Source organism: Lampris incognitus, unplaced genomic scaffold (assembly GCF_029633865.1).
Source record: "Lampris incognitus isolate fLamInc1 unplaced genomic scaffold, fLamInc1.hap2 H_2, whole genome shotgun sequence".
Lineage (NCBI taxonomy): Eukaryota > Metazoa > Chordata > Actinopteri > Lampriformes > Lampridae > Lampris > Lampris incognitus.
Genome location: NW_026611077.1, coordinates 1,756,261 through 1,779,585, shown reverse-complemented (window position 1 = coordinate 1,779,585; position 23,325 = coordinate 1,756,261). Strand labels below are relative to the sequence as shown.

Genomic DNA, 23,325 nt, shown 5'->3' with positions numbered 1-23,325 from the left:
CCAATGAAACCACATCATCTGCGAAGAGCAGAGATGCAGTTCTGAAGTTCCCAAAATGGACACATTCCTCACCTTGGCTGCACTATCACAATATCACAAACAGAATCGGAGACAAGGGACAACTTTGGCGGAGTCCAACACCCACCGAAAATGTGTTTGACTTTGTGCCAAGAATGCGGACACAGCTCTCACTTGGTTATATAAGGAACGGGTGGCTACATACCACATACAGCACTTCCGCAAGGGTAAAGAGTTGTCATACCAAACACTGTTTTTAGAAAGGTATGAGGTCTGAAAATATTATTACAATTACCTGCCTGATAGACTTCCATTTAAGATGTCTATTTTCCTTCAACAGGGTGTGTTGCCATTGAAGCTGTTTCTTCCAAATTTCTCTCCCCATTAAAACTCTATTTTGGGACATAGAGACATCGCCATCAAAGTCAAGTCACTTCCTTTTGAACAGAGACATCAGTTTCCTTTTGATATATTTGAGTGCCAAGGAATGTTTTGGCCTGTATGTATGAAGAATTCGTCATGACCTCCCTGTACCTTATAAGGAGTTCAAATCAGTAGTAAAGGCTGTCCCTAATGGGTGGAGTCAGCTTAAGGTGTGGGGAAGCCAATGGGGATTATTGAGACCTTTCTGTGATGGGACTGAAATCTCTAAGTCCTGCTAAAACAAACCTATAAGAGGACTACTACATTCTCAGAGTGATATCCCCCAAAGCCAAATTATTCTGGAACTGGAATACACTGATACACTGTAAAAATACTCCATCACAGCCACCTGTGTAATGGTCAATTATCAAAATTCACTAATGTCTCTAATGTGTGTGTGTGTGTGTGTGTGCGTGTGTGCGTGTGTGCGCGTGTGTGTGTGTGTGTGTGTGTGTGTGTGTGTGTGTGTGTGTGTGTGTGTGTGTGTGTGGTAAAATAAACAGTTTATTTCAACCTTAAAGTAAAACTTTTCTCTGTCTTTAGCATTTGTTTAAGATAGTAAAAACAACATGTCGATCATGGTCATGGTCACTTCACCTCCTGCTAGTTGCAGCAGGTATGCAGCAGCAGTGCCAAGGTGCATGCACATCTGATAATGTCCAAGTTAACAGAAATGTAAAGTCTGTGTGGGATTTGCATTTTTTTTTATCTTAGAATTATTAAAATGACACATGTATTGCTATTATGCAGTAATAAGGAAAATTACGCAGCAGTGAGGAAAACGGGGCATTTTGTAAGTTTTTCATTAAATTCAGAGACTGCAGGATCATGAACATTTAGAGGGCCTGTAAATATACAAGATGACATGCTTCAGGTTGAATGAGCTGGGTTTTTCCATGTTCCAAGATGATGATTACTCTTGTTTGATTCTCAACTTGACAAATTCAAAAGAAGCTCCAGGAACATCAGAACAAAGTTACATATATTGACTGATCTTGTATTGATGGCTGATCTAGTAGATCTAGATAACTGGTAGATCTAGATAACATACAGCCTAGATAACAAGTAGATCTAGATAACCGGTAAATCTAGATAACAAGTAGATCTAGATAGCAAATAAATCTAGATAACAAGTAGATCTAGATGATAAGATCTAGATGACAACTTGATCTAGATGACAAGTAGATGTAGATAACTGGTAGATCTATATAACTAGCAGATCTAGATAACTAGCAGATCTCGGCACTGGGAATCATTAAAGGGAGGCTCGAGGGTGCAGAACATGTCGGTTTTCAAGTGGATTCTTTCCTTCTTGAAAGAATAACTAAATAAATAAATCCCATGACACACAGGTGTGTGTGACAGCACTCCAAGCAGGGCTGATGTTTTAAAGAAAAATGCCCCCCTACTAAGAGACAGCGCTAACTCCACCTCCGCTACTGTCTTTGTCATGTTTTAAAAGTTTCAAGAAAGAAATCTACCCGATTTCATTTACAAGGGCAATTTTCCCCATTTGTCTAACCCTCCCTCTCTCAATCCTTCTGTCTCTCGGTATTGCTTTCTCTCTCCAGGCAGGTGTGAGGAGAGTTTGGCCTCGCCTCTGGCCTACAGCTCCTTCACCAGCTCCTCCGTGTTGGCGGGAGGCTACGGAGCGGGTTATGCCAAACTCAACCGCAGGGCTGGTAGGTCAGTGTGTGTGTGTGTGTGTGTGTGTGTGTGTGTGTGTGTGTGTGTGTGTGTGTGTGTGTGTGTGTGTGTGAGTGCAGGACTTGTTAGTTTATGGTTAGTGTCTCTGTTGTGTGTAGGCGTTAGCTACTATCTTGTTTGTATATCTTGGCATGTACCTACTTATTGCAGCTTTCTAAATGCTTCCATGAAACTGTGTTGATTCAAAGACATTTTTAACAACATCCTAAAGATATAGATAAAATCCAACAATACCAAATCGAAAAGAATACCATGAGAATATCAATACCATATTGAAAGGATGTGATATATCATCCTATAAATCCTATAAATATCATCCTATCTGACTCCTTTTACTGTCGGCTGGGAAGATGGCGGCACAAGTTCAAATTTGCGGCGGCCTCCCCCAGTACCGTCCATGCAGTGTCTTTGTTCACGTCTGCGTCTAAGTTTTGTCTTCATTTGATGGCTGGGAGAGCTGGCACTGGACCGGCTGGGAGATTGGGGCAGTCTAAGCTAACTTCTAGCCCATGCAGACCGGCAGTTCCGATAACACCGAGGGCAGTCTGGCGGTGGTCTCGCCTGGTGTTGACTGGTGTTTTGATGTCATCGTGAGGAGGACGCATGAGGAGGACGTGAGAAGGTGTGTTGAGGGTGTCTGGCTGGGAGACCTTGGTCTGCTTCGTCCGGTGGACCCGGGGACCACGGTCCCTGCCTGGAGCTGCACCTGAGGAGGAAACACTGAGGGCGGCCTGACAGGGCACGGAAGAGGGCCAGGCTAAGCTAACTGCTAGCTCATGCAGACCGGCGGTTCCGACAGTCATCCTGGCTGACGTTCATTCCTTTGCACAGTGATTTTTGTTTAGTTAGTTTGGATATGTGTGTCAGTTTGGATATGTGTGTTAGTTTGGATATGTGTGTTAGTGTGGATATGTGTGTTAGTGTGGATATGTGTGTTAGTGTGGATATGTGTGTTAGTGTGGATATGTGTGTTAGCTTGGATATGTGTGTTAGCTTGGATATGTGTGTCCTTGTAGTTTTTGGGTGTGTTGTTGTCTTTGTGTTGCACTGCTGTGGGCTGGGGGAAACAACATTTTGTTTCATTTCATGTACTCAAGTGCATGAGGTGAAATGACAACTAAAGTGTTCCTGATTCCTGAACAAACAACAAACACGTTGTTTTAATGTGTTGCACTATAAACAAAGTGATCCACAATCAAGACAAATCAGCCAACACCATCCTGCTGTCCCCACCCATGATGCCTCATCAGCTCCACAGAGAAAAGCACTATCAACCTTTTATCTACGTAATATGAAACACGATGGCCAAGGGGACTTATCTGTTCGGTTGCTTTTTTGTTGCTGTGTTTTTGTTTTATTCTCTCTATACTTCTATAGCATCTTAGATACTCTTTGTTAGACCGCTACCTTGTGGCAGACCCATAGTACTACAGCATGACAAATCAACAAACAAAGACTGATCTATACCCCCCTTCCCCTCCAATTTCACCAGATTGGGTGAAAACAAAAAAACAAACTAGGTGACACAAGAGAGAGAGCGCGAGAGAGCAATAATATAACTACAGGAGATGTTTTGACTGGAATGGCTGATATGGAAGGAATGGGTTCTGTGTCCACTTGCTGTCCTCTTTGATTTCTTTCAACAATCCCATTTATTTCCCTCTTCTACAACCCGTTTTGCTCTCATTCCCTCTTCACCAGGTGCTGGGGGCTGGTCGCCGATGTACATGGACCATTTCCAGTGGTTACAAGTGGACTTGGGTTCTAGAAAGCAGGTAGTTGAGGTAGCAACACAGGGCCGCTACAGCAGTGCTGACTGGACCAGCCACTACCGACTGCTCTACAGCGACACAGCCAGAAACTGGAGGCCTTATCTACAGGATGGGAACATCTGGGTATTTATATCTTATCTACATGCATATTTTATAATCTAATGATATTAGATGGAGCATGGCAAAGATTATTTGCAGCAAGATCACTTTTTGTAATTGTGAGTCATTAGGTTAAGATGTTGTAATTGTTTCTAGTGAAACTGAGCCATGATCTTTATGTTAATGCAATCTAGAATAATTGGCTCTTTTACCTTTTTAAAGTGTCTCTTTCCTTTTCTGGGCAGATTGAATACAAGCAGCAGTTGATATCATAGTCTGTGTACAGTCACTGTTGATTCAGATATGGATTCGTTTCCTTGACCTAGTTAAACATACCGTTGTGCATAGACAGGTGATTTGGCAGAGATGTGACCTGTGGATCAGCTCAGCTGATGTTCTCTTCTTCATAAGCAGTCACACCACAGCTTGCTCACCTCAGATTTGCCAACAGTTTGCTCTGCACCAGACCAAACCACAAAAAATGGAAATAATGAAGGTTTTACTAATTCTCAGGTCACCATTGCTGACCTAATCTGATCTAATGCTATGCAAATCTTAATTATCAGGTTAGTTCTGTTATTCTTAAATACAAAGAGAAGAGGAAGTGTAGAATACATTAAAGGAGAAATGGAGACCTTCTATTAGATACAGTTCTAAGGTAATAATTATTCTATTGCATTGTATTGCAACACGGTATCTTATTCTATACATAATAAAAGCTTTGTAATGATGTACATTGTAAGAATATTGTAGTTATGTACCTGGTTTGTGGTGTATCTCAGACATTTCCAGGGAACTCCAACAGTGAGGGTGTGGTGCGTCACAAGCTGCAGCATGCTATCTTAGCTCGCCACATCCGCTTTGTCCCACTGGACTGGAACAGGGAGGGACGCATCGGCCTCAGAGTGGATGTCTATGGCTGCCCATACTGTGAGTAGATCAGCACATGATGAGCCAAAACCCAACAAGTTATGTCTTAAACAGGATCCAAGGAGTACAGCTTGTACCCTGAACTAAGCTAAAATCCAGCATTGTAAAACAAGCTTTAATGATATGCTGATGACAGCACACTCTATGAAACATAGGAACATCCTACATGGTGACTTGATAGTAACCTTCACTCCCTTTAGCACAATCCATGTTTTGTTTTCTCAAGGCTTAAATATCCTGTCTTCTTCACTTTATCTGTATCTGCTACTACTACTTCCACATATCAAGTTACGTCCATGAGGACGAGTGGACGGACGGACGGAATTGTGGACGTAACTTGATATGTACAACTTGAAGCTTTTCACCTGTTTGCTGGTAGGTCCAGGTGAAAGTTTGTCGACAATTGTGTGCATGTCGTTGACATTTATCCATGGTAAATATTGCAGGCATCATGAAAAAATATGCCATTGTCAATATACACGCCAACAAACAGGAAACTAGTATGACCGCTAAAGTAGAAACTGGAAGTCAGTGGACTACAGTTATGCACAGAGCGTGGCCTGGGGAATTATTGTTTGTCAGAGTTTGAGATTCTGTACCAGTAAAAAAAAAAACAATGATTACCAGCTAATGGAAACCCTGCTGTGTAATACAATTAATCTTTTCTGTTCTGTCCTATTATTATTCATAATCCATTATCATAAATGCAATTGCTTATGTCATCTCTTCAAGGGGCGGATGTGATCAGTTTTGATGGCCAAAGTGTTATCTCATACCGCTTCAGGAGCAAGAAGATGAAGATTGTGAAAGACGTTATCTCTTTAAAGTTCAGGACATCAGCTAGAGATGGAGTGCTTCTTCATGGGGAAGGACAGCAGGGAGACTACATCACTCTGGAGCTCCGCAAGGCTCGGCTGCAACTAAGCATCAACCTGGGTAACTATATTTTTAGAAAGTCACTGCAGTCTGCAGAATCACTAGAACTACACTTCCACCAAGAAAGAAAAGCTCAGCAACCTGCATTTTTGCAATGTGAAGTATGGTTGTTGCTCTGGCAGCAGATGATGTCATAGGAGGAAAACTTATAAAATAGCAACATAGCATTACATTGTTAGGTTACTTCACATTGTATAGCAAATATACTTTAAGTAGTATGTACAGTATTTTAGTGCTATATTGTTAGGTCTGGTGAAGTCCTTATGTTAACAAGTAAGAAAAAAAAACTTCCTGTCCATATTCACCCATCAAACTGTTACTCCTTGACATCTTCTGATGATGGCTGTCTCCTCTCCAGGCAGCAACCAGTACGGTTCCATTCAGGGCCACACTTCAGTTACCAGTGGAAGCCTGTTGGATGATGAGTACTGGCACTCCGTTGTCATGGAGCGTTATAGAAGAAATGTGAATTTCACATTGGACCACCACACTCAGCAGTTCAGGACCAATGGAGAGTTTGACCACTTGGACCTAGACTATGAGGTAAAGATAGGGTTTCAAAACAATGTGTCTTGGGAAAATCTCTCTTTGTGCCATGCTATTCAACAATTTCAGCCCCTGTGTGACAGCTGTGAAAGTTGTGTCTACATTCTTTGTGTTCAGTGAGGCTTGTTCAAAGATGGCATTGGACTCCTCCCTCCCAATGTCTCCTCCTGTTTGGTAAGATTCTTATGGACAGGAAATCAAGTTGGGATGGGTGATATCACACATTTTTGTTTTGGTCTAATACTTTTCATAATTGTTATTTTCACAATTCCCCTAATAATGTTTCATTACTGCCATGCAATATACCAACCACCGATACGTTCTTAATCCTTCTCTCTCTGTAAGTAACTTAATCATCATGCTCATTATTGTGAGAGCAGCCAAGGGGTTAAATGAATATGATTTAAGAAAAAAAAAACAATGAAAATGTTAGGGTTTGTGGAAGACCCCAAGCGCACGACACCAGACAGAGATGGGGTTAGCCGAAAACTGGCGTACTTTATTACTTACGCGTACAAATAGTTAGACATAGGAAGGCAATGAGCGACAAGGAACAACGGAAAGTCCAAGGGGGGAAAAAACTCGCGGGTAATCCAAACGGGAACACGGCAGGATACTTCCACGGGGAAACTTTGCAAGGGAAAAACATGAACCAAGGGCTGGGATGAGTTCGGAGAGAAAAGGACCGTGAGAGGAGAGTAGCCGCTACTGCGAGGAGGTTACAACACGAACTGACAACGGGCACGTGGGAGGCCACCAAACTAAGCCCAGCCCTGACGACTAAGCCCGGCCCTGACGAGCCGATTGGCTGCCGGCGCGGGGTGGGCGGGCCACGGCGCGGGGTGGGCGGGCCGTAACAAAAACATCTCAAATAGTTTATTTCATTTACACAAATTCACAAGTGTCGATGCGGTAAAAAGGCTCCAACTACCCATCACGTACAACACAACATCTGTCAGCAGGGTGGGCACAGGTAAACAGCACAGGTAAACTGTGTACTCTGCCAACAGTCCTCTTAGGCATCATGGCCAATGTAGTTCCACCTTGATTCAAATTCGTATTCGATTTTTTAAAGGGTTTGTCAGTAATCTTAGCATGGTAGTCACCCCCCCCCCCCAATTGACAGAGGTAAAAGTAGAACTTACCCAGCAATGAACAACATTAAATTAATATTTAATCTTTCAGCTTTTTCAGCATCACATACTCATGAAACCTCAATTCCAATACCAATTAAATAAAACACTTAGTACCGACATTCTAATAAGAGCAATGCTTCTCAAAAGGAAATTTTAGGATCAGACGTATTGATACCTTCAGTATCAATCCGCCCATCCCTAATAACAAAGCACAACTGTAAGGGCTTCTGGATAGGACTTGCACACATACACACAGGCAGAGAATATGGCTCAAACAGAATTGAAGGAAAACAGCAGTCTTGTAGTAGGTAAACAGGCAGGAGTCATACACAGGGCAGTCCAGAGTCAGGCAAAAGCACAAGTGGGGCAGGCAGGAGGAATCGACACAAATGGGCTGGAGTCGGAAACAGGCAGGCAGGAAGGGACTTGGTAAACACGGGGCGCACACTAGAACAACCTGACCAAGACCGAGTGGGAAACAACAGTCTTATATGGGGAGTGGCAGATTAGGGAAGGAATAGCACCTGGCAGCAACCAGGGGACTAGAAAGAGGAGAGAAAAGTTCGATCAAAATGACGGCCCATGGTTGTTCTAGTGGGTTTTAATTTCCGGTCGTTGTTTCGGACTGTTTTAATATTTATTTTCAATTCTTTATAGGCCTTGTTATGTTTGTTAGAGTAGCAATATGTGTTTTCCGGTTTTTTTCTTTCCCAGGTAATATTTTCACTTTTTCAATTTTTCTAATCAAGTTTGACCATGTCTCTCTGAAGTTTAAATTGTTTAAAACTTGCATTGTAGTTGTTAAAATGTTAATTTTGATGTCAGTTAGTTTCATAGCAGACATGCTACCATGTTTAATGCATTAAAATCTCAGTTGGGTATTTATCTTGACAGAATATAGAGTTTAGAAACTGGCAGTCATTTTGACCCCCATGGTCATTTTAGGTAGGAGAGAAATCCCGGTTGTTCTAGTGTTAAACGTTATTCCCTTGGGAATATAAATGTAATATTTTGACGAACTTGATACAAATAAATGCAGGTATTTTCCTTCCTGCTACACAAGGACAAGGCAATTTGTATTGTGCCAGGAATCGGTTAGCGGTTTTAAAGGCTAACAATTTGCTCAGACATTTTGAGACAACACAAAAAGACAAATATGGTAATCTGCAAGGACAAGTGCAGGCAGGCAAGATAAGAAAACGAAGGGGTGTGCTAGCTACACAGGAGAATACATGTTTAAGGCCAGCTCAGCAGAACCAGTCATACCTACGGGCTGGTTTTCGTGTGGCGAGACTGAACAGAAAGGCCTACACCGGAGAATTGAAGAGATGGGAACCAACGTGCAAAATCAGTTGCAAGAGAAATCTGAAAAAAGGGGGGTGGTTTCCGCTTGCAATGATATGGACACCGCACATCTGTTAGTTTTTATTCGTGAGGTAGATGGGACCCACCTCAAAGTATGCGAGGAGCTTGCAGCACTACAAAGCGTCAAAGGCACAAGGAATGGCAGATATATGTTTGACAAGGTTTGTCAAACAACTGGAAACTTGGGACTTGACTGGGCAAATTTAGTGAGCATAACAACGGATGGAGCGCCAAGCATGGTTGGCAGTACAAGGGGACTAATCGGCCACATTAACAGGGAGATGGCTGAGCGAGGACATGCACGGCCATTGCAAATTCATTAATTAATTGCCTTATCCACCACCAAGCACTGTGCTCAAAGTGGTTAAGTGGGAATCTGTTATGGATGTCATGGTGTCATGTGTGAACTTCATCCGGGTGAAAGGACTCAACCATAGGCAGTTCAAAGAGTTGTCTGAGCTAGAATGCGATTATGGAGATGTTCTGTACCACACGGAAATCTGATGGCTAAGTCGCAGCAAGGGTAAACTAATCTGTGAAATGTACTCCCATATTAAGGCACTCCAGATGAAACTACAGCTGCCTTTGCAGCAGGTGAGTGAGGGAAACTTTACTCATCTTCCTACAGCACAAAATGTAGCCACCGAGGACCCACAGGTACCGCTCTCTGTCACAAAGCGCGTAGAAGCACTACCAATGTTAAAGATAGAGTTTGAGGTGAGATTCCGTGAGCTATATCTCAACGAGAAAGACATTTGTCTATTTCAGAAGCCATTTGCTACGGACATCTATGAGGCCTCGCCATCTCCTCAGCTCGAGTTGGCCGACTTACAAAACTGTGATGCACTGAGAGATGCATTCGAGTAAGGCAGTTTGATTGACTTTTATGCTGCCTTACCCAATGACACTTATCCGAACATTAAAATGCATAGCATGAAGATGTGCACAATCTTTGGCAGCACTTATATATGCGAGAAAACGTTCTCAAGGATGAAGCTTCTGACAAGTCCGACGGTGAGTCTGGATCTCGTCTTTTGCACCATTCATTGGGACTGGTTGTGACCAGAATGGAGCCTGACATCAACCTACTCGTCAGAAACATGCAAACCCACAGTTCACACTAAGAAACATGGGGAGGTAAACTCGTTTTTTCAATTGTCATATGTGATAAAGATGACTTTTTGCGCGCTGATGCTGTGTCAGTTAGTCGGAGAAGAGAAGGAAGGCGAAGCTTTTTCCTCCGAATTGTTAATTCGTTGCTAATTAATTAAGATTTCTAAAGGACTCATTTCGGGACTTGGAAGTCTTTTCCTTCACTTGTTTCTTGTTCACTTGTTGAATTGTTGATACAAAGCATGCAGAGGGCATAATGCGCTCTTATGTATTTATTACTTGCACTGAAATTGTTAGGGTTTGTGGAAGACCCCAAGCGGATGACACCAGACAGAGATGGGGTTAGCCGAAACTGGCGTACTTTATTCCTTACGCGTACAACGGTCAAACAGGAAGGCAATGAGCGACAAGAAAACGGGAAGTCCAAGGGAAAAAACTCGCGGGTAATCCAAACTGGGAAGACGGCAGGATACTTACTCAGGGAAACTTTGCAAGGGAAACCATAAACCAAGGGCTGAGGTAAACTCGGAGAGAAAAGCACCGGAAGGGAAGAGTAACCACTCCTGCGAGGAGGTTACAGCACGAACTGACAACGGGCGCTGGGAGACCAGCAAACTTAAGCCCAGCCCTGACGGCTAAGCCCGGCCCTGACGAGCTGATTGGCTAGCAGCGCGGGGTGGGCGGGCCGTAACAGAAATTGTTGAATAAAATAACGGTTGGAATGCTTAAGAATTAGTTTAATTTTATTTCTAAATTATACTTATCTCCCTATTATAATTTATATACAACTTTGTCAATGTGCCATGGCAATGTAAAATAAACCCAGCTAACAATGGTATACTGAAATATATCATTAGATGTAATGGTTTAATATTCAACCAAAGTAGACCTGTTGTTGTCCACAGTACTATTTACTGTTACTGACATACACTGGCCCTCTCAAAGAGTCAAGCAGAGTGAGCTGGCCCTCCTAAGAAAAAATTTGGGGAATCCTGCTTTAGGTGGTCTCTACAAAGCAGCAATAATGATGGGTGTAGGCCCATAGAGATAAATCACCAGCAGTTCAAAGGAAGCTGCATCAGGTAGAGAGAATAGCCTTAGTTTTATAATATCATGATAGATCAGTGCAAGGTCAACACCTCTGCTCAAAGATATGCAAAAAAAAATCCTAGTGGAGTTGCTGGTTTTAGCTGTAGAAAGTCATTCTATGACTGCCAGATTTCCGTGAGACATACATATTCCAGACTTGCAATGGAAGGCACATTGTCGACCAGCATAGTCACAAACTCAAAGAAGAGAGAACCCTTCCATTTGAAAAACTCCTTATGTAGCAGATTCGTCAACATGATCAGCGCCTGCTCCCTGATGACAGGCTCATTGTCCCAGAGACAGGCAGAGGTGTTGGGGAGGTAGTGGTCAACCATGTTGGTGTAGCAGACAAGTCACACATGATCACCACAATGTTGTTCCTCACTGCCACTTCCCTCCCTGCCTCCAACTCCCGGGCCAACACCAGCAGGTACTTCTGGGCCAACTCCCTATGCTGCAGGCACAACTTATCGAGAGTGATGACTCCGTGTGCTCTGAACAACTCCCACCTCCGGAAGAAGTTCTCATATATCCCAAGGGAGGCTGGGGACATAGAGTCTGAGTGGATCATGTTCAAAGCCGCTACTGCGGATGCGGCAGTGAGAAGCTGTGGTCATAAGATAATTGGTGCCTGTCCAGGCAGCAACCTAAGAACCCACTGGTGGATGTCAGTGGTGAGGGAAGCCATCAGGCTGAAGGAGGAGGTCATCCGGGCTTGGTTGGCCCATGGGTCTCCTGAAGCAGCAGACAGGTACCGGGAGGCCAGAAGGGCTGCGGCTTTGGCGGTCTCGGAAGCAAAAACTCGCGTGTGGGAGGAATTCGGCAAGGCTATGGAGGAGGACTTTCGGTTGACCATATATATATATATATATATATATATATATATAAGATAGATGTAGGGGAAAAAACGTTAAGACATAGCAGTACAAACCTGTTTGATGCATCACGCGCCAATGTGATTCAACAAAAAGAACACGTAGTCAATAAATATTACGTTGCCCCGTGCCATACCCCTAATTTCTGTGAACAGCAACCAATGAGAGGATAGAAAACATTTGAAATATTACAACCGATGGGGTAGCAATTACGATGCACAGCAATAAATGGTGGGGTAGAAAACTGTACAACTAATGGGGTAAGGGGTTGTGGGCTTCCTATTGTGCAGACATAACACTTCCATTATCCAAACCGCTTATCCTGCTCTCAGGGTAGCGGGGGCTGGTTTTGAAAAGAGCATTTAAAGGGCCAGGGCATTGTTGAAATAGCATATATTTACAATATAACAAGGCTGTTATGCTCGCGCACCAGAACCCGACCCGTGTGGCGAAACCCAAGGCAGACAGACACAGGATGACAGTTCACAATCCAAAAGGCGGTTTTATTGGGGGAGGGGAATAACAAGGAAGGGAGGTAACAAATACTGCCACTAAATAAATGGAATAGAGTGAGAAAGTGTATGGTGTAAAAACGTTCTGTTAGTGGGATGTGTGAATAAACTGTGTGGTGTCCAGTGGTTTGCGTATATAACTATGTGTGAGTGTTCTTAGCCTATGTGTGGTGCGGTATGTAAATGACCAGGAGGTGTTGAATAATGTGCGTGCACCTGGCAAGCAAGTCCAGTCCGTGATCCGAAAGGGGTTGTCCGAGGAAGTCCGGGTCCGGGAAGTCGAGTCCGAAAGGAGGGGTCCAGGTAGAGGGACACGGGGGGGGGGAATCGCTGGAGAGGTCCGGGGAAAAATGTGAAGGTCGTTGGAGACGAGGGGAGCCGTGGAAGTCGCGGAGGGAGAGTCGCAGGGTCCGGTACGTCGAAGCACGGAGTGGTGTTCTGGGAGACTTCTTGTAGAGGGCTGTCTGATTACCGCAGGTGTGCCTGATGGATGATGGCAAACACCTGGTGCAGTGCAGCGCTCGTCTCCTCAGAGCGCGAGCCGAGCGCTCGGATGTTTCCGGCACGTCCGAGCTGGGGGAGTGGCTTGAACGTGCCGGGGAGGCAGCTCGGGGCGGTGTAACCACAACACGCCCGTCGCTAACAGAGCCATAGATATGCGTGGCTCTTTTGTGTACCGATGTTTGGCCGCGCCCGTCACTATCGGAGCTATCGATATGCGTGGCTCTCCTGTGCTCCGATGTCCAGCAGCGCCCGTCGCCATCGGAGCTATTGATTTGCATTTGTTTAGCAGCGACGGTCGTTGGGGGTGTTAGTTTGGACTTCATTGTTCAGTGGTCATGAGAGTGGTTGGAGCCGTTAGTGACCGGCTGTTGTTCTTGGAGGGTAGGCTTCTTGAGTCTCCTGGGTAGAGATGAAAGGACGGCATTGTAAGTGGGAGATAGGCGGTGTCGCAGACCTCCTCCTCTGTTGAGGGATGGTTTTTTCCAGTTTCGCATAGATGGCTTCCTTCACCCCTCTTTCAAACTATCTCTGTCCAAAATGTGTACGTTGCTGTCCTCGAAGGAGTGTGTCTTCTCCTTTAGGTGTAGATAGACTGCTGAGTCTTGTCCTGAGGAGTCTGGCCTTCTGTGTTGGGCCATCCGTTTGTGTAGTGGTTGTTTGGTTTCTCCTATGTATAGGTCAGTGCAATCCTCATTGCATTGTACGGCATACACCAGATTGCCTTTCCGGGTGTGTGGTACACGGTCTTTGGGATGAACCAGTCTTTGTCGGAGTGTGTTGCTGGGTTTGAAGTATACCGGGATGTGGTGTTTGTTGAAAATTCTCCTGAGTTTCTCGGAGACCCCAGAAACATACGGGATGACTGTGCTATTCCTTCTGTTCCTTTTCTCCTCGTCGCTCACCTGGTTGGTCTTTTTGGAACATGTTGCAGTTTTCACAAAGGTCCAACTGGGGTAGCCGCAGGTTTTTAAGGCTCCCCTCAGGTGTTTGTGTTCTTCTCGTTGGGCCTGAGTGCTGCTGGGCACATTGTCAGATCTGTGTTGCAAAGTTCTGATGACGCTCAGTTTGTGTTCCAGTGGGTGGTGTGAGTCGAAAAGTAGATATTGGTCTGTGTGTGTAGGTTTCCTGTAAACCCGAATGTGGAGGCTCCTGCCTTCCCCAATGTGGATGTCACAGTCCAAGAAGGGCTAACTGTTGTTCTTTACGTCTTCCCTTGTGAACTTAATGTTCTTGTCCACTGAGTTGATGTGTTTGGTAAACGCTTGCACCTCTTGTGTTTGGATTTTGACCCATGTGTCGTCCACATATCTGAACCAGTGGCTCGGAGGTGTTCCTCTGAAGGAGTTCAGGGCCCTGAGTTCTACCTCTTCCATATATAAGTTGGCCACAATGGGCGATACTGGTGAGCCCATTGCACAGCCGTGTTTCTGTCTGTAAAACTGGCCCCTGAATTGGAAATATGTAGTGTTCAGGCAAAGTTCCAGTAGTTGGCAAATCTGGTCTGGGCTGAGATTGGTCCTATTGTGGAGAGTGTCGTCTCGTAGCAAACGTTGCCTCACAGTTTCCAAAGCCTCCATGGTTGGGATGCAGGTGAATAAAGAGGTCACGTCGTAGGATAGCATGGTTTTATCCGGTTCCAGTTTTACACCTTGGACCTTGTCCACGAAGTCAGTGGAGTTTGGGATATGGTGACGGGGGAACAGAGGGGGTTGATAGCCAAGGGAACACTCGAAGGGGGACAAACCAGTAGCCGAACTCGCCATGGAGTTGAGCGAGTACTCCACCCAGGGCAGGTACTTACTCCAGGAAGCGGGGTTGCTGGTGGTAACGCAACGCAAAGCCGCCTCCAGGGCTTGATTGGCCCGCTCTGCCTGCCCATTGGTCTGGGGGTGATACCCGGAGGAGAGGCTGACGATGGGTCTGAGGGGGGTTCCATCTTTATGGATCTTAGGGAGTCCATATATGCATGGAAGGTTATCTTGTGGGTAGAGACGGTGGTATTGTATCCGATCAATGGTTCCTCCTTTCTGTAGTTTCTGTAGGTACTCTATTATTCTCCTCTTGTAACCACTAGTAGGATCGCATCTCAGAGGTTCATAGGTGTCGGTGTCGCTGAGTAATGACGTGATCTTAATGTGGTAGTCTGTAGTGTTGAGGATAACCGTGCATCTCCCCTTATCTGCTGGAAGGATAGTGATGTTTTCATCCTTGCTCAGTGCTGTCACGGCTTTCCTTTCCTCCATGGTTAGGTTGGAAGGAGGGAGTTTCGCATTGGACAGAGCTGCTGATACCTAACCTAAGCTGTTCCGGCTCGGTTTCCGTTAGCTTGTTTTTCCTTATGGCTGATTCTGTGGATGTGATGAGGTCAACTATAGGTAGTTGTTTGGGTGTCACGGCGAAGTTCAGTCCTTTGGCTAAGACCTCCTTGTCTGATTGTGAAAGTACCTTGTCCGACAGACTCTTGATCCATCTGTTCTGCGTTCCGTTTTGTGTGGGATGTTCTGTCTTTTGTCTCCAGGTAAGTACCGTGGTGTGAAAAAGTGTTTGCCCCCTATTTTTTTGCATTTTTTGTCACACTTAAATGTTTCAGATCATCAAACAAATTTAAATATTAGACAAAGATAACACAAGTAAACACAAAATGCAGTTTTTAAATGAAGGTTTTTATTATTAAGGGAAAAGAAATATCCAAACCTACATGGCCCTGTGTGAAAAAGTGATTGCCCCCCCCCCCGTTAAAACATAAATTAAGTGTGGTTTATCACATCTTTGGAAAGCTGAGTTCAATTTCTCTAGCCATACCCAGGCCTGATTACTGCCACACCTCTTCTCAATCAAGAAATCACTTAAATAGGACCTGCCTAACAAAGTGAAGTAGACCAAAAGATCCTCAAAAGCTAGATATCATGCTGCGATCCAAAGAAATTCAGGAACAAATGAGAAACAAAGTAATTGAAATCTATCAGTCTGGAAAAGGTTATAAAGCCATTTCTAAAGCTTTGGGACTCCAGCGAACCACAGTGAGAGCCATTATCCACAAATGGCGAAAACATCGAACAGTGGTGAACCTTCCCAGGAGTGGCCGGCCGACCAAAATTACCCCAAGGGCGCAGCGACAACTCATCCAAGAGGTCACAAAAGACCCCACAACAACATCCAAAGAACTGCAGGCCTCACTTGCCTTAGTTAAGGTCAGTGTTCATGACTCCACCATAAGAAAGAGACTGGGCAAAAATGGCCTGCATGGCAGAGTTCCAAGATGAAAACCACTGCTGAACAAAAAGAACATAAAGGCTCATCTCAGTTTTGCCAGAAAACATCTTGATGATCCCCAAGACTTTTGGGAAAATACTCTGTGGACCGACGAGACAAAAGTTGAACTTTTTGGAAGGTGTGTGTCCCATTACATCTGGCGTAAAAGTAACACAACATTTCAGAAAAGGAACATCATACCAACAGTAAAATATGGTGGTGGTAGTGTGATGGTATGGGGCTGTTTTGCTGCTTCAGGACCTGGAAGACTTGCTGTGGTAAATGGAACCATGAATTCTGCTGTCTACCAAAAAATCCTGGAGGAGAATGTCCGGCCATCTGTTCGTGACCTCAAGCTGAAGCGCACTTGGGTTATGCAGCAGGACAATGATCCAAAACACACCAGCAAGTCCACCTCTGAATGGCTTAAGAAAAACAAAATGAAGACTTTGGAGTGGCCTAGTCAAAGTCCTGACCTGAATCCGATTTAGATGCTGTGGCATGACCTTAAAAAGGCGGTTCATGCTCGAAAACCCTCCAATGTGGCTGAATTACAACAATTCTGCAAAGACGAGTGGGCCAAAATTCCTCCACAGCGCTGTAAAAGACTCATTGCCAGTTATCGCAAACGCTTGACTGCAGTTGTTGCTGCTAAGGGTGGCCCAACCAGTTATTAGGTTTAGGGGGTAATCACTTTTTCACACAGGGCCATGTAGCTTTGGAATTTTTTTTCCCTTAATAATAAAAACCTTCATTTAAAAACTGCATTTTGTGTTTACTTGTGTTATCTTTGTCTAATATTTTAATTTGTTTGATGATCTGAAACATTTAAGTGTGACAAACATGCAAAAAAATAAGAAATCAGGAAGGGGGCAAATACTTTTTCACACCACTGTATATCTGCTTGGCTAGTGTTGCTGGTTCGTCGCTGTAAGTTTTGAAACTTCCTTGTCTGCCTTTCTTTGGTTTTGTGGTGTTGAGATAGTTGGGCTTTCCTGTTGAAATCAGTAATCGTCTCCAAGACTGCACCAGGCAAGTGGGATGTTATTTGCTGGAGTAGTTGGTCGGATTTCTCCTTCAGCCCTTCAATAGTGAAATGGACTTGTCTCACTCTTTCATTCAGGAGTTGATTCTGTGCCTTCTCTATGATTCTGTCTGCTCTATGTCCTTCCATTGTGGTACGCAGGCGCAGGCTAGTGGGTATGAGCCTGTGTTGTCTGCATCTCAGATTGAATCGCAAGTGGTTTCTGTAGTCTGCAATCTTCCGAGCCATCCTTTCATATTCCCTCACAATTTTAAGGGTGTCAGACCCAAATTGTTCCGCAACATGTCTGTGAATGTTCTCATTCATCCAGAGGATAAATACCGAGTCTCATCACCAGCCAGTCAGACTAGCTTGGTCTAGTCAGAAAGGCACAAACTGAGGAAGTCTCTTGGATGGGAGGCGAAACGTCTTCACGGATATATACCAAGTCCAGTTGCACTTGATTCAACTCCTTTGGATAACCATGACCTGGATGAATGAGAACCTTCACAGACAAATCTATGAAGTCGTGTTGAGGGAAAAACGATGGCACTGAAAGTTTCTTGTCCAGCGTCACGAAGTTGTATCTAATGCATTCCTATGGACCAAGTTTTTCTTGCGCGAGTCACGTTACCAAGATGCTAGCTTTGACTGGTCTGGCCTACCGGGAGGATGCCGGTCACTTACATATATTTGAAAACACAAAAAACTACCCTAACCCTAACTGTTATTTATCCACATATCAGACAGCAGAAACGACGCGACAGCTCAGTAACCGTCTACATCAGCTCTCTTTATTTTCCTTACTGCTTTTTTTACACGTCGTTTTCTTACTTCTCCCTTCTACTTCCTCCATAGTGGGTGGCGGACTAACTACAAGCTATAACACTAACCCTAACCGCCGTAGTTTTTGTGTTTTCAGATATATGTAAGTGACCGGCATTCTCCCGGGAGGCCAGACCAGCCAGAGTCAGCAGCTTGATCACGTGACTGGCGCAAGAAAAACTTGGCCCATAGGAATGCATTGCATACAACTTCTTGGTGCTGGACAAGAACATTTCAGTGACACCCTGTCCCACGATTTCATAGATTAAATTTCGTGAATATTACACGAAATCTCGTGATACCCGTTGTTATTTATCATAGCAATCACCCGTCCTCTATCTTGAACCATATCCCAGTGAGTATAAATAAGCAGCTGGTGAGTGCGTGACGATGGAAACCGGCTTGTTGTACTATGAAATAAAGTTTGTTGTTTTTTTCCTATATCGATCTTGACATTCCGCTCCTCATGTGTTGAGCACTTTTATCAACACCATGGACCCGATATATATATATATATGTGTGTGTGTGTGTGTGTGTGTGTGTGTGTATATATTGTGGCGAATGCGTGGCAGCCACTCGCATTTTTTAGCCGCAAACTGCGAGATAGCGAGCGCAAGTACAGCGTTTTTGACCGGGAGTTGCTGGCACTGCACCTTGCAACCCGGCATTTCCGCTTCCTGCTGGAGGGTCGCTCATTCACGGCTTATGTGGATCATAAACCGCTGACTTTCGCCATGTCCAAGGTGACGGAGCCTTGGTCTGCTCGTCAGCAGCGCCACCTAGCGGCAATCTCCGAGTTCACAACGGACATTCAGCATGTGGCGGGAAGTCCAACCCTGTTGCTGATTGTCTGTCGCGTGTGCTTGTGTGTCCTGTGCACCTCGATGTGGATTTCTCCGCTATGGCTGCTGACCATCCCAGCGACCCGGACGTCCTTGCCCTTAGGTCAACACGTACTGGCCTCAAGCGTGAGGACGCTGTGATGCAGGAAGGCAGTCCTGCCCTCCTCTGCGATGTCTCCACCGGCCGTCCCCGCCCCGTTGTTCCAGTGGCCTGGCGCCGTCGAGTTTTCGAATCGATTCACTCCCTCTCGCACCCTGGAGTTCGGGCGTCGGTGAAGTTGGTCGGTTTCAAGTTCGTTTGGCCTGGCCTCCGCAAGGACGTCAAGGGGTGGGCGGCTGCATGTGTGGCGTGCCAGCGTGCTAAGGTCCACCAGCACACTAAGTCGCCCCTCGAACCGTTTCCGATCCCGGCCAGACGTTTCGACCACGTGCATGTGGACCTGGTGGGCCCTCTACCTTCTTCACAGGGTTTTACGCACCTGCTCACAATGGTAGATCGGACCACCAGGTGACCAGAGGCTGTCCCTCTGTCCTCCACAACATCCTCGGACGTTACACGCGCGTTTATTTCCTACTGGGTCGCCCGTTTCGGCGCTCCGTCAGATATCACCTCAGACAGGGGGCCCCCAGTTCGTGTCAGAGCTCTGGTCGGCACTTGCGCGATCCTTGGGTGTGCAGGTACACCGCACTACCGCGTATCACCCTCAGGCTAACGGCTTGTGTGAACGTTTTCACCGGTCGCTCAAGGCAGCGCTGCTCGCTGCGCTCTCGGATGGTAACTGAGTGGACCGTTTATCTTGGGTTATGCTCGGGTTGCGTTCGGCTCCTAAGGAGGACCCCGACGCTTCGCCCGCTGAGCTGGTGCTCGGTCAGCCGCTCCGCGTCCCTGGGGATTTTTTGCCTGGGAGTTACGCTCCTCGACCCCGTCCGGCCGTTTATCCTTTTTTGTCCGACAGCACTTGGGTTCCAGGCCCCGTTCACCACTGTTTTCCGCGGTCGTTCGTGCCTGCGGAGCTCACGTCGGCTCGTTTTGTTTTTGTACGGCATGATGCTCACCGCTCGCCCCTCCAACCCCCATACGATGGCCCATTTCGGGTTCTTGAGACGGGTCCTAAGGGTTTTGTGCTGGATATGGCTGGGCGTAGGGAGCGTGTCACGCTTGATAGGCTTAAACCGGCGCACAGGGTGGCAGGCGAAGTTGTGTTTCCGGCCCAGGTTCCCCGTCGGGGTCGCCCTCCTTCCAGGACCCCGGCAGTGTCTTCACGGGTTCAGCATTCTGCTTCTCAGCCGGTTTTGGACTGTGTTTCACCTACTGTTCCGGCTGAGGGACGGCGCAGCCGTTATGGCAGGCTGCTTAAGCCTCCAGTGAGACACTGATTTGCTTTCCAGGAGTCCCTTCTGGGTGTTCGGGGGGGGGGGGGGGCTGTGTGGCGGACACTAGGGGCTATGCCTCTCACCCAGCAGGGCTGTGGGCTGGCGGCGTGGTTTACGTTCCCGGGCTCGCCGTTGCAGGGTTGTTCCTGCTGCAGTTTGGTTTTTGGAGTTGAGGAATAAACATCAAACTCGCCTTCGTCTGCTGTGTTTTTCCTCATCCTGCCACTATATATATATATATATATACACTTCGTATATTTTAGTATATTCCTTCCCTGAATCATGTTTGACACACCCATGTTGCTTTGCTCTTATTATATCCTATTTTTCTGATATTTGCTGCTGCAACAACTCAGTCTCACCAAAGGGATTGCTACACTTGGCTCTATTCTAGTCTAGTCTAGTCTAGTCTAGTCGACTCTTATGTTCCTCACATATATTCCAGCTATCAATCTTCATAAATTATCATTATGCACATTACAGATCTAGTCAGTCTAGTGTCTTATTTTCATTTTGCCTTTCTTCCACACAGATCAGCTTTGGAGGGTTGCCAGTTTCAGTGAAGCCTAGTTTGGGAGGGCGAGAGAACTTTGTGGGCTGCATGGATGGAATCACCTACAATGGAGAGAACATCACCAGCCTGGTCCGGAGGAAGAAGGTTGACACCTCCAGCTTTGTAAGAAAACGTTTGTGTCTCTGTCTCTAGCCATTTCTGTGTGTGTGTGTGTGTGTGTGTGTGTGTGTGTGTGTGTGTGTGTGTGTGTGTGTGTGTGTGCCTGCGTGCGTGCGTGCGTGCGTGTGCTTATATTCGGGTCACCCTAAACTCTGTTTGAAATAGAAGATGATTAAACTTGACATGATAAAGAATATGTTTCTACCTTTTCCTCAGTCCCCTGCTTCCCTGTCTCCTCTTTCACAAGTAGTGTAGCTGTTAGCATACAAACTAAGTCACCACTCATGGATGGATAAGTCCGGAGGCGACCAGTATGTCATCTGGTCATAGTTACAGTCTAATAAAAGGGCCTTCATGCCCAACACACAAACTACTCCCCTCCTCTATCAAACCCATACGTGTGTCTTGGTTGCCATGCATGCAAACACGTGTGTGCTACATGGAGCCATGCTGCAGGTACAGTGCACAGACTGGAGAGCTTGCAGACTGGAGAGCTTGCACCCACAGTTCAACCCCGTCATAATTTAACATGTGATACTGCAGGTTCCCTAGGGTGGAGAAATAAAGGAGACATCAGGCAACAGGAGCACATCTGATGCCCTAAACTCTACGACAAACACTTAAATCACAGCGGGACGTGGAGAGGAAAGGGGTTGCCATTAATATCATCAATAAATGTTAATTAACAAGATTAATTACCTGTTTCCAATAAAGTGGGCTCACCAGCCTGGTCGACAGATGCACATTGGCAAATAGATTAGCAAACTTTTCTGTCTTCAACACGTTTTAGACAGAAAAGTCATTCCGCCACAACTCCTCTGGAGTGACTGGCACGAGGAACAATGACTGGCACGAGGAACAATAAAGACGTAGCGCTAAGTGAAAATAAAGACGTAGCGCTAAGTGAAAATAAAGACACAGCCCGAAGTGAAAATAAAGACGCAGCCCTAAGTGAAAATAAAGACGCAGCCCGAAGTGAAAATAAAGACGCAGCCCTTAGTGAAAATAAAGATGTAGCGCTAAGTGTAAATAAAGACGTAGCACTAAGTGAAAATAAAGACGTGGCCCTCAGTGAAAATAAAGACGCAGCCCTAAGTGAAAATAAAGACGTAGCCCTAACTGAAAATAAAGACGCAGCCCGAAGTGAAAATAAAGATGCAGCCCGAAGTGAAAATAAAGATGTTGTGGCGGACACTAGGGGCTGTGCCTCTCACCCAGCAGGGCTGTGAGCTGGGGGCGTGGTTTACGTTCCCGGGCTTGCTGGTGCAGGGTTGTTCCTGCTGCAGTTGGTTTTTGGAGCTGAGGAATAAACTTCAAACTCGCCTTCGTCTCCTGTGTTTTTTCCTCATCCTGCCACATTGGTGACCCCGAATTGATCATGTTTGGAGCAGAAGAAGAGTGTGAATCCACTTCGGCCACGCCGCCCCAACTTTCACAGCCGGCCGTTCTCGCCGCGGCTGTGAAGCTCCCAGAGTTCTGGCAGAGCGACCCGGCTTCGTGGTTCCAGCATGTCGAGGCGCTGTTCCACCTGCGTGGAATCTCCGCGGACGACTCCAGATACTATTTGGTCGTCGCTGCGCTGGACCAGCAGTCCACACGCCAGGCCATGCAGCTGTTGCCCCCCCCCCCCCGCAACACGATAAATACGTCGCCCTCAAACATCTTCTGCTCCGGAGGTACAGCCTATCTGCCGCAGAGAGGGCAGATAGGATCCTTTCCCTATCCGGGTTGGGCGACGGGACGGCTGTGGATCTCATGGACAATATGCTGTCGCTGCTAGGCTCAGACGAAGGTGGATTCCTTTTCCCGCACGTTTTCCTGCGCCAGCTCCTGTCTACTGTGCGCGCGGCTTTGGCTAACTCCCCGTGTCTGGCCGCTGGTGACTGCCGAGGTTTGGCTGAGGAGGCCGATCGGGTCCTGCTGGCTACCAGACGGTTCTCTGTGCAGAGTGTGGCATCGGAGCCTCTGCAGCCGGCGTCGGAGGACGCGGACCCGGCTGTGGTGGCTGGAGTGACTGCCCGGAGACGGCGCGGGAGCGGCTTCTGTTTCTTCCACCAGCGGTTCGGCGGCAAGGCGAGGCGCTGCGTCCCTCCGTGCACGTTTGAGGTGCCGGGAAACTCCCGGGCAGAGCTCAGTAGCAGCTGTGGGCGCTGGCGGACGTAGTGAGCTGCTCTTCATTAAGGACACGATGTCAGGAAGACGGTTTCTGGTGGACTCCGGCTCGCAAAAGAGCCTACTCCCTCCTGCTAAGACAGACAGGTCGGCCGAAGGCGGCGGCCCACAGTTAAGCGCAGCTAACGGTTCGTCCAT

At 46.3% G+C, this 23,325-nt stretch overlaps 1 protein-coding gene across 1 annotated transcript in view; it reads left to right on the top strand.

Annotated features, from left to right (window-relative positions):
• LOC130131967 (contactin-associated protein-like 2) overlaps positions 1–23,325 on the top strand; it is a 285,127-nt gene that overhangs the window by 19,524 nt on the left and 242,278 nt on the right. Inside the window, exons 2-7 of the mRNA XM_056301695.1 lie at positions 2,013–2,123; positions 3,850–4,043; positions 4,802–4,949; positions 5,682–5,885; positions 6,244–6,428; positions 20,875–21,018. Coding sequence (XP_056157670.1) covers positions 2,013–2,123; positions 3,850–4,043; positions 4,802–4,949; positions 5,682–5,885; positions 6,244–6,428; positions 20,875–21,018 — 986 coding nt within the window. The remainder of the gene's footprint in view (positions 1–2,012; positions 2,124–3,849; positions 4,044–4,801; positions 4,950–5,681; positions 5,886–6,243; positions 6,429–20,874; positions 21,019–23,325) is intronic.